The 19241-nt window shown below is 45.1% G+C and overlaps 1 protein-coding gene across 1 annotated transcript; it reads right to left on the minus strand.

Moving 5' to 3' along the window:
- Window positions 1-2350: 2350 nt before the first annotated feature.
- Window positions 2351-18341, minus strand: LOC134015856 (teneurin-1-like; the record flags this gene model as incomplete). Its single annotated transcript, XM_062455368.1, is given in 14 exon segments — window positions 2351-2695; window positions 2697-2783; window positions 2785-3108; window positions 3329-3468; window positions 4660-4917; window positions 4920-5879; window positions 8917-9304; window positions 10252-10545; window positions 12107-12342; window positions 13587-13613; window positions 13616-13758; window positions 14797-15017; window positions 15020-15309; window positions 17975-18341. Coding segments are annotated over 14 exon segments (4080 nt in total), but the record flags the coding sequence as incomplete, so codon positions are not given.
- Between the last annotated feature and the right edge of the window lie 900 nt (window positions 18342-19241).

Raw genomic sequence — 19241 nt, forward strand, 5'->3', positions numbered from 1 at the left:
TGAGTGAAAATGACATTAGGTGCTATGGACAGGGAAAGAATGGCATGTGAGCAGGTTATCCATCTGGACTTAGTTATCTCTGACACTGCTAAGTGATTGTAAGAGTAATTTATCCACCGACTCTCCTCTGTGGTCCGTGCTCCACCGTATGGGAAGTCCCGGCAGAGACGTGAGAGGGAAACAGTCTGAGAAGACGTTTTCCCTAGGTGCTTGGGCCAGCTGTGCTCGTTCTCCCGACTGACAGATTCAACTCCCGTGGGCCTTGGGATTAGCTGCCTTCTGCCTTTACTTCCTCTAGCAACTCCACTTCTTTACTATTTAAATACAGCATTTTAAAAATGAATTACTTAAACCAATGATGACTGAAGATACTATATGTGCGATATGTTTAAATACTTTGCTGCAGTGCATTTTGGGAAACGTTGGCATAACTGTTACAGAGCAACTTAACCGATTGGACAATTAAATTTGGGTAATTGGTTGGAACAAAAAGCAGAATTGACCTCTGCCCTCCAAGAATTGAGTTTGACAACCGTACTATAAACCCAGTGATTAAGATTCCAAACACACAAGGAGAACAAGCCCATCCTCGAAAATCGAGGCTACAGAAATTCCACGACTGATGTCCTGACCTTGCTGTCTTTCATGGATGGCGATTAACCACATTATTCCTTAATACGATTCATAAAAGGAAGTCATTTTGGCTAACGTTAGCTAGCTGCAACCTGCAGGAAACATAAATCTCGAACACTTTGATTTCATCATTGATAAAGGCAACAGAACAAATCAGTCAACACACACATCCCAGATGATTGGGCCCACAACCAGACACAGCGAATTATGAGGAAGACAGGGAAGAGGTACTGGGGGGAGTCAGAATTGATCGCAGACCAAGGGAGTGGTGGTAATGTTTGCAGCGATCACAGACAAAATGGCGCAAAAACAATAGCACTGTAAAAGCATCTGAAGGTAACGCTATATTATAAAATATAAGTATATAGGTATTCATTTATATTTGTCATTTAGAATTTATTATAACATAATAAGGGATAGCATCTCTGCCTGGGATGAAAATTCATCAAACAGGGTGGACGATGTGAGCAGTGGCAGGGAATATCCCCTCCTGTCAATTCACACCCGGCGCATAACTGAAACGGCTACCGGATAGTTTAGTGCTGAGTCATGTAGCTGAAGATGATATACGAATACTCATTTCTTTATGAGATGATTCAAAACATATGTTTCACAGTTTTTGATCATCTACAAACACGTTGTTAAAACCTGCAAAATTTTTCCCGTAACAATTCCAGATTTTGGCAAAGCGCTTTGAGCAGGTTGTCGGTGTTTGGAACAAAGACTGTTCTTTTTTCTTCTAATCCACACTTCAAAGCTTTAAAAAAATCATAAAAAATAAACAAAAAAGGCACAAGCTTCACCCAAATTATGCATTATATATGAATAATGCACATAATACTAATCTGCACTGTAACATGTTAGATAATCCATAGAAAAGTAAACTCTATATAGAGATTTTCTGCTTGAATATTTTTACATCACTTGTTTAACTCTGCAAAAACATAACTGCATCTATTGATTAACAATATTGACACTTAATGGGTGACAACATAATATCAATTTGCTGCTTTTTATGAACTTTCTATTTACAATTTACAATTTTGAATGTGTACAAGTCCATGTACGCACTCAAATAATTTTTTTACTCAAATTATCGTGTTAATAATTGTCAAATATGTGTGTGAAAGAAAAATGAAGGCTTTTTTGGGATTATAAGAATTAGATAAAGAATTATAAAAGAATGGCATCAAGTTGAATTGACAAGGCCTCTTCTTCATGAGCCAGCACATATAGTTAATTGTTATGAATGTGCAGTGTATAAGCTCAAACAACAGCTCAAGGGCCTCCTTTAAAAACATTTGATGTAAATAGAATACTGATATTCAAATACTGTATTTTGTTTTAGATTCTATATGTCAGTTACTGTGCCATTCCGAAATTATTGTATACTATACACCAATGGGAAGGGGCATTCCCAATGTAGAAAAGCTAAGCCACTCCAAAACAAAACCGCTTAGCAATAGAAAATGAAGCACAAGCCTGACAGCATCCATACTATGAAAAAAAGAAACCCCATAGAGAACGATAATAAAATACCATCATTTGTCACAATTAAAGGCAGGTGGAAGTTAATTCTCCAGTTTTTCTTATCTTTTTTAAATATATATTTACAGAGTTATCATTCTAGAAAAAACAGTACAACAAATCATCCAAGGTCTAAAAACAGGCAGTCTTTGGTGAAGGAGAGATGGAGTGGAGTAGACACTTTCCACTGTTACCTCCTTCCTATTTCATTCTGTCTCATAAAGTGAATGTTGTTGGCACTATCGGAAAGTTCCAGGTACTGCTCGACGGACAGGACAAAGTAGCCGTCGTAGCCGGGCACCCTCCCCGTGGCGAGCAGCTGCTGCCTCTCGCCCTCGGTCCACGCCCGCACGCCCTCCTCGCCCTCACGTAGCCTCTTCTGCTCGCGAGTCCAGGCCTGCTCCACGGACCGCTGGCGCGCCATCTCCAGGACGTGCTCCCTCTCCTCCTCCACCGTGGCCCCATAGCGGACGTTAAAGCACAGGGCGCCCCTCTGCAGCTGGATGTCGGCGAAGCGCCTAGTCCTCCCGTTCACACACCGAGGTCATCTGCGACACGGTCACGTTGACCCCGCTCTCCAGCACGCTGCCGCCGCCCGTTCCCCCCATGGCGCTCAGGTCCTCCCTCCAGAGGGCCCAGCTTGATGAAGTAGTGCGTGTCGCGGCCGTCCACGGTGAAGTGCAGCCCGCTCAGGTACACGGCGTTGTTGAGGATGGTGGCCACCCGCCGGCTGTCCTCGCTGGCCACCCCGATGATGTCGGCGGTGGCCAGGTCTTCCACCACGGCGAACCTGACGCCCTTCCCGAACAGCGAGGGGAAGGCGGAGAAGCGCGGCCCTCGGCCCGAGTATCGACCGATGGAGCCGCTGGCCCGAGTCATGGGCAGACGGTCCAGAGAAATGAATGTGCTCAGGTGCTTCTGCAGCTCACACTGGATACCCAAAACCACCTAAATAGAGAGAAGGAAGCTTTGTGGCCCCGGCAGCGCAATATATTTGATAACCATTGTTTACAAAACCGAAGTGGCAGGCACAGTATATACATTTATTTAGGTGGTCATTACAACACGTACATATTCACATTCCTACTCCAGTCATAATCATTTATTGAATGTCATTTTCTGCCGAATGTAAAAATGATTGGAGAGACAGGGTGTGGTGGTTCTGAGCAGACCCACCTTGCTCTGTGGTTTTGGTTTGGGTCTTCATGAGCTCGTATGTCTGCTCTGTGCTGTCCACGTCCGGTTTGGGGAACCCTGGCACCACGTTGTGAAGCTGAAAGCCAAACAGCTGCAGCCAGCTGCCGATGTCTGAAAACACAGGGCCATATATATATTTCACACACATGAAGGCACATTGACAATCCATTGTAATTATATGTGTGTCCCCTGCATGGTTTTTGGCAGTTTCCACAAATAAATACATTAGATGAAATGCATCCCTCCATCAAATATGTATGGGAATAAATAGTAAAATGTTAATGGTTGGCATTTATATAGGCCCTTTACAGTATAAGGAAGTTAGGTTGCCCCTATATGCATCTTGGCTTGAGTGACTTAAATGGAGATGAACCGGGGGTTGTGTCACACTGAATTCAAGACACTTCTCAAAAATGTCGGCTTTATAAAGACATGGATTTGTATGTGTGCCTGCATCTGTCAAGCATCATTTTCAGTTGGTGATTTTGGTGATTGAGATACTTAAATGAAACCCTTTAAAATGTTATAAGTTCAAAATAAAGGTCAGCCATGCCTTGTAGCACTGAAAAAATGGTTTCATAAAGAAAAAAAAAACAGTGGAATGACTTTTCACATTTTCCATTTTCTGTGGAATGGGATGAGGTAATTTTATTATATTTAGAGCAATCTGGTTTGGCTCACCCATTTCAGAGCTAAGGGTATTGTAGCTCAAGTGGGAATATGCATGCCCTGATACTGGGAGTGTGTAAAAACCATTCATGCTTACTTCAACAATTATATATATTCATTTTTCTTCATTTGTTTCAGATTTTTTCACATTTTTCTCCCAATTTGGTATCCAATTGTACCCTATCTATTCCAATCACCCATGTTTCTGTGGATACAGCGAAACGGCCCAGTGGCTTGCTGGCCCAGGAGGATCAGGATATTAAAGAGGGATAGGCCTTCTACAAGCCGCATCGTCTCAAGTTCCCATGACCGTGACTCCGAGTCGAGTGCGATCAGGGCCCTACTGTATACGGTGATCCTACAGCCCCTGCCGAGACCCTCCCCCCACCCTCAGAGCGACCAATTATGCCACTCCACATGTGCCGGCCAACCTCGGCTTTGGCAGGACCGGGGGATCGAACCCAGGTCCTCGGTGTGCAACTGCAACAAAGTCATCAAGGTCCGTTGCTTTAGCTGTGCGCCACCGCAACAATCATATTTATAAAAACATCATAACATCATTTTTCCTATGTATTTTGTTCATTCGTTTTCACCGGAGGGCATATATGTTCAGTAAATGAAATCTGGACGTACCTGTTGTGAACCGAGTGACATCTTGCAGCTCCCCCACCGGACAGTTGTTTTTGAAGGAGTAAAGGTTGAAGGGTCTTGGGTTGACACTGAGCTCTGACCACAAGTCATAATTTGGTGTTGTCCACCTGCCCGCGACCACATCATAGTCCCGCCTCCCCAGGTGAACGAGCTTGGTCAGCGGGTCATAGAGGCCACCGTGGAAACCAATTATAAGCTGGAATGAGGGATTGGAGTCCTGGTATATGTCCCCGTAAGGGTGTACAAAATCTCCTTGACAATTTGCCCCCGGCTACTGAAAATCGCCAAAGGGGTGCCCGAGTTGTCGCAGGCGACGTAGTACTCCTCCCCGCTGCTCAGCTCCATGGCGATGAGGTGACCCTGAAGGTCGTAGTACAGGGAGGTGATTTGGGAGCTGGTGTGGTTGTATATGTGGGTGACTCTGGATGGCTTGGTGAGATCCGCGTAGAAGAACTGGAGGTGCTGGCCGGAACTCCCCTTGCAGGCTACCCGTCGGCCCAGACCGTCGTAGCGGTACTGCACACTCTGCTTGGACACCTTGTTGTAAGCTTTGGTCAGGAGGGTGTTGGAGTTGTATTCAAACACGTTGTTGTCCCGCAGACGGAGGAAGCCGTCCTCATCCACTTTGTACTGTATCTCCCCCAGCCTGGTGATGCGGTCACGCAGGTCGTAGCGTAACGGGGTGAGCCGGGCGCTGTTCCCGTGGCTCAGAAGGTTGATGTTGCCGTTCAGATCGTAGCTGTAGCGCCACTGCGGGCGGTCGTTCACCGAGACGCTCTGGAGCTGGCTGTCAGCATCATACTCATATGAGTAGCGAGTGATGTTGCCTTCCACGCCGATTCTGATGTCGCACGTGGTGGTACGGCCCATGCTATCATACTGCACGGTCATCCAGTAGGCTATGGACTTCAGGATCTCGTACTGGACCTCGATCACCTGTCCGTTGGCGTTGAAGATCTTGGTGTGTTTCATGGCATGGGTAGTGATGACCTGGTTGAGGTCGTAGTTGATCACGCTGAACTTGCCGAACTGCTCTACTCGCCCAGACACGTCCACATAGCGATAGAGGTCGATGGGCAGTGGTGTTTCGTTGATCATGGCCTGCATGCTGGTCACTCTGAAGTTGTTGTAGCTGTAGTCAAATCGAGCATTCACTAGCCCTTCTTCACTAAACCTGAAGATCTGTCGCCCAACAAGAGGACCTGCAAGGACAATTTTATTTTTAGTGATTCTGCCATTGGTCAAGATTGTGAACCATGAAAACAAATTGGAACTGGATCTGGAATGGAATCAGAAACTGCAAGTGAAAATGGAAACTCAAAACCTCTGGCCCTGTTTCTATATACTATGTTTCCTTAGCAATATCATATTGGACAGGTCCCAAGACCTCTGAGTTCCAACATTAGTAGCCAAGTCACCCACTTCTGAATTATTTGATATGGTAGCACCATGTCTTTGGGGCTGGGAAGTAACTACCAGGAACAAGCCCCATGCCTCTGAGCTTCCCACAAGCTTTATACAATTCCCCTGACCTCTGAGACAAAGACAGAGTGCTGTGATCAGGCCTGGACTCCAAGATCTAGGAAAGGTGCCCAGCACCAATGCATGACATACTATGCATTAGATAATTGATGGGCATGAACAGTCAAATTCCCTGTGGTTCTATATCTCCTTTCCTACTTCTTTTGAATCACATCTGGAGTTAGTTTGGGTTGGATTCGGCAGAATTGTATAGAATTGCTCCTGTTTGCCTCTTCAGTCATCAACATGTTCAAACTAATTGCAATAAGTGAAATAAGTGTTTGTCTCCTTATAAAGCCAAAATAAATGTTTAATTAAGAAAAGCTTAAATAGAATAGAACAGAATGGAATTATGCAATCCATGATTAAGCAGGCGGACAGGAACAGTGCAAAAGAAAATGTGTGAAAAAGCTTCTCATGACACAAACATTGTGTTACTTTGAGCATATCTTTCATCAGCACTCATCGCCCCACTTCTGCACACACAGTTATGGTTAACACGTTCACCATGCAACCTGTACGACAAACAGCTTCTCTCAACCCTCCGAACATGTAGACATACATTTCAATGCCTGTGCAAACTAGCCACTTTCATGTTTGCAAAGCCGTTACTTATATTGCAGGTGGCTTAAACATTCATTCTGGCGTCCTCTACAAGCACCAGTGTAAGTAGAGGACACCAGAATGAATGTTTAAGCCATCTTTTTCATTTAAATGAATAATAATAAAGAATTAATTTGTGATTATCTTTTCAGTAATGACTCAGTTTGACTTATATATAGCAGCACTTTATGTGGTGAGCAGCAGACACCTTTGACTGAATTCTCACCTGCAGATGACAAGTTATGTCTGTCAGTGTCTGTGTATCTGTGGTATTACTGTAAACTATGACTGCATTATAAAATATATCACATATATAATATTTGGCAATAGTGCTGAATAGTAGCCTATTTAGGTCTCTTATGATGGAAAGTAATGTTTTTCCGTTTAATACTCACCTTGTTTGTATCAAGGAACGCTACTGAATTGAAGACATGATTATGCTACTTCTGGCTTCTTGCCGGTAGGGTGGACTAGGATTTTTACAACCCCCTTTACAGCTGTGCTGCAGATGTGCAACAGTCTTTTGTCACAGAATTACCTAAATTCAGTTGGACATGCTTTCACTGGCCACCGCAAGTCCTGCCCACTAATGCAAGGTAACTAGCAGTGCGTTGATAGTGAAAACAAGGCCCACAGATTCAAATGACCAAGATGGTAGAAATTCATGAGCTGTGAACATAAACGAACGGGATCAAATTTGAGCATGCGATTGCTGGGGACTGTCTGTTTATTACCTTTATAGATGGCGATCAACCTTTAATTGAGCAGCGTAATGAAATCTAAGGACAGGAAAGGCAACGTGGCTCTGAATGTTGGGAACATTAAGTTTTAGAACACCATAAATCCTCTTTGCTAATCTCCTTATCTTCGCCGCTGGTTTGGCTCCCGCTCCGAGCTTCGCCACCATCCGTAGCCGTGACATGAGTGAAGAACAGTGGGTAATGTCAGGAATCGCTGAGGAGCACTTAGGTGATGCAAGTTACTGTCAAAGCACAAAATATCCTCCGTCAAGTAAAATAGCCAATCGCCTGACAGGGTGGCGTCACGGTTAGCCACACGTTGTCCATTTGACAGCTCCTTCCTTTCTTCATACGAGTCAGGTACTCTCTCTCTTTTCACTTCTTACACCTGCTCTCCTTACCGCATATTTCAGCCCATGATTTATAATGCCACAATTAGCATTATCGCCCCCCCTTTCCCATGCCCCAAGCGAAGGCACCATTTGCTACAGGGAAATGAGATCAGTTAAAGGCAAGGTTAAAGTCAATGCCTGCTGAGGACAAAGTGATAAACCAGCACAGGGACCCTGCAAAGAGCTGCAGAGATTAGAGACCCTGGCTGAGGGAAGACAATCAGAGGAAGGGCTTTTCTATAGGACACAACAAAGGCTTCTGAACTGGAGGAAAATTGCTCATCAGCATTGGGAAATGGCAGCCCTGTATGCTTCCATCTCTTCACAATGTGAAATCAGAAGCTGTCATCACACAGTGGGCAACCCTCTGTCCCTCTTTCTTTACAATGCAAAATCAGTCCACCTCACCACAATGGCTGAGATTTTTTTACCTCATGCTACAGTCTGGATGAATGAGGGATTTTAGTAACTTCAGCATCCGGATGAGAACAGGCTGATTCTCAGCGAGAATGATGTTCTTTTGTCTGGTAGCGTTGAAGCGTGTTGTCTGCCCTCGGTTATACTGAATGCGGTTTGTAGTACATGTAGCTTCCTGGAAACTTCCTGGAACAAGAGCGGCCCCAGAGAACACCTTTCATGTATGAGCATGTCAGCGAGTGGCTAAGGATGATCTCTATCAAGCCTCTCACTTACACATAAATGTCTTCTGTCGCCCATGGCGACGATACTAATCTGAGAACACCTGCTATTCCTTCCACAGTACTGTGTTGAAAATTAATGTGGAGTTCGACCTCTTAACCATTTGCTTAACCGCCCATTCACAGCAAAACATGACCTGAAAGGGGCTTAGACTGGTAGAAATGAATACCGTCCCACATATACTCCATATACGTATGAACTACATTCATGAACGAAGTCAGTCGGCCTTATTCACGCATGGTAGGTATGTCAGGTCACTGACTTTCCCTGGCTCTCTTGCCTACCTGTCTGCCTGTATCTGATGGTGCAGATGAAGCCCTCGTGCATGAGGTGGATGGTCTTGACCACGCCCGAGGCCTCGTCGTAAGTGAAGGTGACCAGGGTGGTGTCGTACAGGATCTCGGCCAGACGGGACTGCTTGGTGTACTTGTAGAGGGTGCGGCGGCCCGTGCCCAGGAACAGGGTCTGGAGCAGGCGGCCGTCGCGGGCGTAGTCCTGGATGAAGGTGCCGTTGCTGTCCGGCGGGCTGTAGATGTTGCGGTAGTAGCCCACCGACAGCAGGGACTGCATGCTGTGCCTCACCATGCTGGGCACGGTGACGGACAGGAGGCGGTCCGTCTGGTCGAACTCGAATATGTACCTGCGCTGACTGTGAAGGAGCAGCATGACCGTCTATAAACACACACACACACACACACACACACAAAGAAAAGCTTCAGTCCATTCAAAAAGGTCAAGCAGCTGACAGGCAGTGATAAGCTACGGGCAAATACACAAACAAGGAACTGCAGGATTTTCGTTTAATGTGACATAATTACATCACCATTCGTCAGGCGAATGTTAATTTTGGTTAATTTCATTAGTGACTAATATTATCCTCTGGCATGAATCAAATATAGAAGCACATGGTATATGTATTTGCTCTGTACATTTTGTTGTAACACTTTTCAGTAAGGTTACATGAATTGGCATGAACTAATGTTGTTAGTACTACTAAGAAGCTACTGACAAGATTTGTTTATGTTTTTTTTACATCACTAATTTATGCAGACAACTACATTTTTAATGCCAATTTATCTTGTAATTTAAATGTTAATGTTTAACAAATTATACGTTTATCCTATGGTTTACAAATGTACAAATACTCATGTAACTAATTCACAAGTTACTAGTTAAATACAGTAACTAATGAAAAAATTAATTCATGTTAACAACAACGTTATTTAATTGAATTGCATGTACCTTATTCTAAATTGTGACCCATTTTGTTAAAGGAATACACTTTCTTCAGAATGAGAGCACACGTAATGGGGCACCAGTGCAGTATAATGTTTAAGGAAGAAGTTATGTTGTGGATTTGATTCATTGCTGAGGTGCTGTATTCTTGAGCAAGATACATAACCAGTCATATCAGTAAAATATCCAGCTGGACATTTTGGATTATTTCAGGAAATCTGTGCAAGTCACACTGAATAGGAGTCTCTGTGCTCTGACAAGACTATTGATTTGGAGAATATATAGAATGTGACATATAAACAAAAAGTGCTGACTGTCAGCCACAACAATACGCCGGAACGCGTCGAATAGCACACCACAGCGTGTCGAATTGTTAAACGTACCTTCTCCAGGAAGGTGTAGCTCCATATCTTCCCATTGGCCCAGGTTCTGGAGACCACTCTTCCATTGTCATACTCGAGTTTCTCTGACCAGTTTCCTCGCTGAATGCTGGTGATCAGGCCCGTGGCAGAGTAAGACACATTCACCTCATTATATTTGCTACTAGGAGACCAGAGAATGGGGCGTCCCATTTGGTCATAGAGGATCCTGAGGGTAAATTTGCGATGGTCATCATAGATCTTGCCCACTCGTGTGGCTTGGTCAAAGTCTATGGACAGCAGATTTCTGTTATGAGCCTGATAATGAATACAACAATATATTATCAGTGATGCAATCAGCAGGTCAGCAAGTCAAAGCAGACAGTCAATCTCCAATACATTTTTACAGTCCCCAACAAACCATTCAAAGCTTTCTGCCCAAACTACAACATGCATAGTTGGATGGTGTAGAGATGAGGCTTTCTGTTTGGATATTATTTGAATATTTTTGGCTAGTTTTCAAATATTCACATAATAATCCACCGGTACCCTGACAACCAACCGCTAACACATGTGGCTAAAGTATTGTGTTAAGAAACATTCACAACAAAGTGTTTGTTTTTTTAATCAAGAAGCAATTGAATTATGATCTATTGGTAAAATTTGCACAACAAACTTGTGTGAAGCGTTGTATGAGTACTGGGAACATTTTTGGTTTCTAACTTAGGCTGAGAAGCAGCTGTTGCTATTTTTTTACTCAGTTGCTATTTTTTTACTCAGTTGCTCCAGCACACATCGGATGCATATTTTCATCACAGAGTTGTGGTCAAATTTTATGGTCTTTAAGATCAGCCTAGAAGTGGTAAGAAGACAAGTTCGAAAACAGGCAGAAAGCTTTGAGAGATTATCACACAATTACTTTTGGCATTTGCTCAATTAGAAAAAAATCAACAAAACATTTTTTTTGCAAAGTTCTGCAGTTTCAGACTCCCTCTTCATTTCCTATGAACAGCAGACGTTTCCCTGGACGTCATTGCCCTGTGACGTCCAGGGAAATGTTTTGACATTTGACACCCACCCTTTTTTTTTCCTCCCAGCATCCTCCACTACTTCCAGCATCACCTGGGACATTCAGTAGGCCTTAAGAAACATGCTGTTCTCTGACTTCCTTTTTACTGCCACAGGCACATGGGAAACCGCAAGATGATAACATGCAACACACATCCAACAGTAGGTATCCATTGGCCTTGTATCTTAAACACTGTTTTTCAACTCATGAGCTAAAGCAAAGGAAGTCATCGACATGTTGCCTACGCCTTGCCCACAAATCAGCCTCATTGCACTTATCACATGGTGATAACGCATGGTGGAAATCACACAGAACTGGGCGGATTCAACTGACGAGGACTAGATTGGAGATTGTGATGAGTTGTCCAGACGATTTGTGAAACTGGATTGGGACCACTGTGTGTTTGTTTTTACACAGAGCATGCAATGAGTCAATTAGTGGTTCAGTCCCCAAGCTGGGCACATCATCCTTAACCTCCACTAACATATGTAATATATTTCTTTATTTTTCTGTGTTTGACTACAGTATTTCACATTTTAACCCTTGTGTAGTCTTAACATTCTGTATACTCCCCTTGTCCAACAGGTAAAAAATGACCCGCCTTCACTCAACCCCCAAAATAAAGCAGCTTAATTGAATTTTAAACCACAAATCTATTTTTCACGAAGAAACAACCTGTCATCACTCATCACAAACATCACGATCAAATTTCAAGTTGAAAAAAGATCATTCAGGGGTTTTCTCTGCTGTTAAACGTAAGACAACACACGGGTTAAGGACAAGCCGCCAAACAGAAGCGGCGAGTCGTACCCTCAGCCGACGCTCGTAGGTGGTGTAGTTCCCCTTGGCAGGCTCACGCCTCTGCCTCCACTCGATCAGGCTGGGGCCGTGCTCCCCGGGCAGGGTGATGTTACACCGGCCCACCGTGGGGCTGACCACGCCGGAGGAGATGTGAGGCTCTGTGCTGAGCGTCACCTCCATGCCGCTGCTGAACGTGACGCGGAGCGAGCCGTCGGCACTGACGCGGTACGTGTTCTGGGAGTGCTCTGTGGAGAGGGGGAATGAGAGAGAGGCCGGGGTTTAAGAGGGTCAGGGAAAGGCCACCACATTTTCCTGCCGATATACAGAGACACTGCCCGAGGTGGTCATAACCATAAAGAAAGAATTGCTTTAGAACATCTTATTTTCTTCATTTTTCTAACAAATTTTCAAAAAGATTTCTCTTTTATGACTTCTCTGTGGTGCGGATTGGTTATATATATATATATATATATTTTGAGAACCTGAAATAATATCAGATACCACTTTAGAAAAGCTAATTTCCCTCAAGGTGACTTTTCTAAATACGTCAGGCCTGGAAAAAGATCACGCTTTAACGTCTGAAAGCACTTTCATTTCTTAAGGACCTCTCACCAGGAGAATGATCGCTCACTACTTCCTGTTTTTTGCACTTTCACTTGTTTTGTCACTAATTCTGACCAGCGATTCACACCTCTGCAAAAACAAAGCCTGATTCAGTTGAAGAGCTCGGTAGCATCTTTTACACTTCTGTTCCTCACACTCACATCGTAACAGAAGCGTACGAAACAACTGCGATTCCTCCAGTGCCTCAGTGAATCGACAGTTACTCATGATAAGCCATGAAGTGTTCAAAGAGTTCGGGAAAAGCACTACTCTGGCAGCCATTAGAGATGCCCTTAAAAGTGTATTTCTATCATAACTGTTGCCATTTTCATCCTGATTGTTTGTTATTTTTATTATATTGCCTTTAAAGAAAACAGAGTTGTAAAAAATCACAAAACCAATGCACGTGATTGTTTTCCCCAGGGTTTTTTATGTACTGATACTACAGTTTGAAACAATTTGTTTTGCTTTTTAACAGTACAGAGAGAAACACCTCACTGCGTCAGGAATACAAATATAACAGCAGTACAGGGAAGTGCAGCCCCAGTGACACATCAAATTCACTGTCATGACTCATTGTTTTTGTTTAAGTTAAATGTTCTTCTTCTGCAGCAGTTTAGTAAGTAGACTTGAAAACATGGCAGAGGTCCAATCAAAAGTTCAATCATACACACACACACGCATGCATGCATACAAACACACGCACACAGACACTATTGCATACTTAAAATACTGTATTACTTATTTTAATTTTACTGCTAATCATGCTGTATGAAGACAGCAAATTAAATAAGGAAAGTGTTGTTCGGTTTTCTCGTCAAAGGCGTGTCTCTGTGCAGAGTACACAGATGGGTCAGACCCTGTGATGTACTATATTGGAACAGACCTTGACGCAGTGTGTAGATCGTGTTGCGGCTGAGAAGTTGGTTGCCGTGATGAAGTTCTCTTGATGTGATGTCTCTGCTTCCACCCTGACAGACTTCTCCATGTTACCGTGGTAACTGCTGACTTCCCCCGTTGGAAAAGTGACATTGATGAGATGGCCTTCAGAGTTATACCTGTAAGAAGACAGCCATTGTGAGCAGAATCTCATCTCTTTGTGCTATGACCAGTCCTTTTCTATGCTTAAAAAAGTATAGGGTTTTTCTCCATATCAAAAAGACAGTGATGAAGCCTTAAAACTACCATGGCCTTACTCACATCTGTAACTGAAAAGTTGAGTTGAGTTGAAGTTTCGAGTTGAAGGGTATATATATAATAGATACATCAGTACGTATGCCAGAGATTGCTGGACAAGTATTTCATTGCACTATAACAGGGAGAGTTCAGTATTTCACCACAGCTGGTCACAGCTGGAATTGGTCATTGTGGAGTGGATGAACTGAAGGGTACCTCTGAGCACGGTGCTGGTTCACTGAACTGTGTACGAATATTTCTGAACACTGGCTGTGTTTAATTATGACGCATCAACACACTTTCATAAGCACACCACAAGATGGCAGTAATACTCCACAAAGTAAATTCAATACGATCGTCTGTGAAGAATTCTATCCTTTTACAATGATCAAAAACTAACATGCATGGTAAAAATCTCCCGAGGGAAAATGGCAATTCTTAGCACATTCTGATAAAAGACCCCCCCAATTAGAGTTTTGAGAGGTAATGTAAGGCGACATTTCGAACTGGTCTTCATGCATCTCTGCAGAAACAGCTCTCACAGGCTAATCAGAGAAACAGCAGCTTTAATATTGGTCTTTGAGTCAAAGGACCGTGCTGATTTCCCCGCTGGCCGAAGGCTGCAGGAATATCCTCTTCCTGGCTAACGATGCTACTGATCTCAGATTTCAACAATGAAATGAAGCTTGCCCTCCCGAAAGGCCCATCGGTCATATCCTATATACCATAACCACGTATAGGAGAGCGAGGTTTCACCACACAACCGAAAACACACAGTAGCTGCACGTTTCTGCTGTTCCTGATGCCCCTCACAATGTTCACTAAAATGTTCACTATAAATATGTCACACTGTAACACCCATTTTGTTTAAAGGAACATTTTAACATCAAACATCACAGACAGAGCCACACGAGCCTTACTCATAGACTGTGGCCCAGCCGTTCTCGTTGGTGCTGGTTGCTAGGAGACCGGTGTTTCCGTGGTAGGTGACCTGCGCAAGGTCGTGGCCCTGGTCGGAAACCCTCTTCAGAGCGCCGTTGTTGCTGACGGTCAGCCAGTAGACCTGGCCCCCAGGGGCCGCCAGCCACAGGGGCACGCCGTTGGCGTCGCGGTGGATGTGGGCGGAGTCGCCGTTGCTCCCTCGGTGACGCCGATGACGTGCCCGTCGGCTGAGTAGGTCAGGTTGTAGATGTAGTCTCCGGTGATGAGGTTCTTGGTGTGCAGGTGAGTGCCGTTGACGCTGAACAGGTAGAGCTCCTGGTCTGACGCAGACGCCACCTCGTACATGCGGGTGGGGCTAAGATGCGGCCGGTTGGGGCTGAGGGCGCGTATGCGCACGTTGCCCAGGTCGGCGATGTACAGCGCGCCGTCGGGGGACGCGGCCAGGGAAGAGGGTGCCTTCAGCTTGGCGTCTCTGGCGTAGCCGCCGTCGCCTGCACGGAAAACCCAACACAGCATCAACACCGGAACCTTCTACAGCGCCTGCTTAACACAAGACACGGTACCCATACAAACGGCAGCTACGAAGGCTACGAATGCGACAAAGTGCATCTGTTCTTATCGGATTTGATCGGTTAGCGTGTCCGCCCGGCATAACTCTGACAGCTATTTCTCGCTAATGCACCTTGCTGAAATGCCAAGCGCAGTGATACGTCGCGCTTTCAAAATGGATCCGGCATTCATGTGTACGGCGTAAATCCGCCCTCAGGCGCAAGCCACTTTCTTGCCGCTTGATGGTATTTAATGGTGAGGATTTAATGGAAAACGCCAGTTCTTCGGGCGTGGGGAGAGGGATAGAGAGATTCCGATACACCGTGGCTATAAGGTGGACCGAGGGGTTTAGGAGCCGTGGGTCTTCTGCGGTCGAACGCGTTCCCTGGAATTTTATCTGACGGACAGACGCGTGTTTGCGGAGCGGAAGAAATTGGGAAGGCGAAAGCTTCCGGAAAGAGTAATCATTTATTAACAGCGGTAGATGATGGGAGATATGCAAAGCATCACCAGAAAGGGATAGGAGCTGTTACACCTCATTGGTTCTTGCCACGTGCAATCATTTCCCCCCCTCTTTTCAATTGCAAAAAAAATGATGCGCAACACTACCAAGGGAATGCTTGATAAAAAAGCCATCTTGACGGAGATGTAATACTCGACACAACAAATGGCGACTTCGCTTGCGCTGTCAAAAACTGTGACAGCACAAGGAGGGCATGTGATTTGTGTCCCAACAGTACGTGTCCCAGAAGCACTTTCACCATGTCAAATTTATTTGCTTATTTCCATTCCTCGTCACATAATCCTCTCTCTTTTACTATGGCCTGGCGTCTTTCACGAACGAGAGGTCTGAAACGAGATGCAAAGTTTCAGGATGTTTCATTTTGTGCCTATTTAGCATCTTGCATCGCCTTGCTTGCCTGTGCAGAGGAGAGCGCCTACGCAATGGTGGAACGGTAAGTACATAACAACTTTTCTTCAATTTTTCTCTGTTCTGATTTACAGAGCAAAGTGTGCAACAAATGAAAAATGTGAAACAGGAGTTCAGTGTACATTATTGGGGATACAAGTACAAATCTGTTTACGGTCAATTCCACACAGACACTAGGATGAACACACAGGGATTCATTGAGGAGTCAGAAGATTCTGGAATCCCCCATTTTGTATCTGACCCAGCGGTAGAGTCATAGCAGGAGTCTGGATAGTCAGGGTGTTGTGATGGGTTTTGCTCCAACCTGTTTCCCTTAATTAGCCCGATTGTTAATACCAGACCTGGGTCTAATATGTAATTGCTTTGGGTTCAAATACTTTTCTGTGCCCGATTGATCTTACCAGGTGCAATCGAGCTAACTAAGAAGACCAGAAGGCGGGGTTTGCAGTTCTGTTTGCAGACCAGAAGAGTATTTCAAAGGTTTCAATACACCAGACAAGCTCAGTAAAGCATGCATGAATCCAAAACAATTGTCTATTTAACTTTGGATTGATTGATGTATTTATTCTTTTATAAAGGCGAGCAGGCTAGATGCTCCTTATTATTCTTTTTTTAAATTCAGTTGAGGGAAAGCCGGAATTAAGGATCTCAGGGGTAATGGCAGGGGCACAAACAGATGGGACCACAGAACAGAGTGCCATGGAGGAGATTCAAGCCCCTGTCATATGTGGGATAAGAGGCAGCCTCCCGACACACTGTGCCACATGGCTGCCCCTCTATCTGTTTATTTTATTATCAATTGGATTGGATTTGGTTAGTTAATTTCTTAGTAAATTAATTAATCCCTTGGACCAATTCAACAGGGAATGGGACTAAGAAAAACAATTCTCAAGGGACCATAAGAACTGACCCCCCCCAACACCTACTTCCCCTTCTTGACTCAACACCTACTCCGCCTTCTAGACTCAACACCTACTCCGCCTTCTAGACTCCATACCTACTCCGCCTTCTAGACTCCATACCTACTCCGCCTTCTAGACTCCATACCTACTCCGCCTTCTAGACCCCAAACCTACTCCGCCTTCTAGACCCCCAAACCTACTCCGCCTTCTAGACTCAACACCTACTCCGCCTTCTAGACTCCATACCTACTCCGCCTTCTAGACTCCATACCTACTCCGCCTTCTAGACTCCATACCTACTCCGCCTTCTAGACCCCAAACCTACTCCGCCTTCTAGGACCCCAAACCTACTCCGCCTTCTAGACTCCATACCTACTCCGCCTTCTAGACTCCATACCTACTCTGCCTTCTAGACCCCAAACCTACTCCGCCTTCTAGACCCCAAACCTACTCTGCCTTCTAGACTCCATACCTACTCCGCCTTCTAGACTCCAGACCTACTCCACCTTCTAGACTCCATACCTACTCCGCCTTCTAGACTCCATACCTACTCTGCCTTCTAGACTCAACACCTACCCCCCTTCAAGAACCCACACCTACTCCCCCTGAGAAGCAGTCACAGTGCGCTCTACAGTAAGCAGTCACAGTGTGCTTACAGTACCTGAAAAGCAGTCACAGTGCACTCTACAGTAAGCAGTCACAGTGTGCTTACAGTACCTGAGAAGCAGTCACAGTGCACTCTACAGTAAGCAGTCCACAGTGTGCTTACAGTACCTGAGAAGCAGTCACAGTTGGGGTCGATCTTGCAGTCGCACTCGGAGGGCGCCCCAGCGATGACAGAGATCTCCCCGTTGGTGGTGACCTGCTGGATGCGGTTGATCTTCCTCTCGTCAGTCTCGGCGATGTACAGCGCCCCCCGGTGGGACACGGCGATGGCCTTGGCTGCCTCCAGCGTGGAGTGCACGGCCGCCTTGCTCACCAGGTAGTGGTCGATCCCCGGCACCTGGCAGTGGATGGGCCGCCCGGCCACGATGCGCACCTGCTCGCTCTCCGACACCTGGATGACGATGTTGTTGTCCAGGACGTAGAGGGAGTTGTCCAGGGGGTTGACGGCCAGGTCGGTGGGCCACTCGAGACGCACCTGAGGGAGCAGGGAGACGTGTCATGGCGCACACCCCTGTGTCACGCTTTTAGCGGGGCCTCCCTGCCTCTCGCAGGGTCACGCTGGCGTGAAGAGCATTCTGCTGTTTTCCTCATCACACCTTAATCCTTTTCAAATGTCAGACTGTCACTTCACAGAGAGACAGCTCCATACTTCTCACCACCCTGTCCCAAATTATAATGTCTAGCACGTCACTACTGTATACATCCAGAGAGCACTTTATTAGGTACCAATTACACTTATTTTTAGACTTCTGCTGCGGTAGCCTATCCACTTCGTGGTTTTGACACATTTTGTGTGTTCAGAGTTGTGCTTCTGCATAACTTGTGCGTGGTTATTTCTGTTACTGTCACCTTCCTGTCAGCTCCTACCAGTCTAGGCCTTCTCCTCTGACCTCACTCATTAACAAGGCATTTTTGCCCGTAGAACTGCTGCTCATCGGATGTTTTTAGTTTTTTGCACCATTCTCTGCAAACTCTAGAGACTGTTATGTGTGAAAATCAAAGGAGGTCAGCAGTTTCTGAGCTAATCAAACCACCCTGTCTGGCACCAACAACGATTCCGCAGTCAAAATCACTTAGATCACATTTCTTCCCCATTCTTACATTTGGTCTGAAAAACAGCTGAACCTCTTGATGATGCTTTTATGCATTTTGTTGCTGCCACATGATTGGCTGATTAAATATTTGCAGTAACAAGCTGGTGTACAGGTCTACCTAATAAAATGATCACTGAGTGTATATAAACTCACATCATACTATATGACATCATATATAGTGATACAAGTAGTACATTTTAAACCAGGTTTACACGTAAGTCAGAAGCACTATACTATCACCATGTAACAGTCAGCCCCCAACAAACTTGCATTGCATCAAT

The sequence above is a fragment of the Osmerus eperlanus genome, unplaced genomic scaffold (genome assembly GCF_963692335.1).
Source record: "Osmerus eperlanus unplaced genomic scaffold, fOsmEpe2.1 SCAFFOLD_190, whole genome shotgun sequence".
NCBI lineage: Eukaryota > Metazoa > Chordata > Actinopteri > Osmeriformes > Osmeridae > Osmerus > Osmerus eperlanus.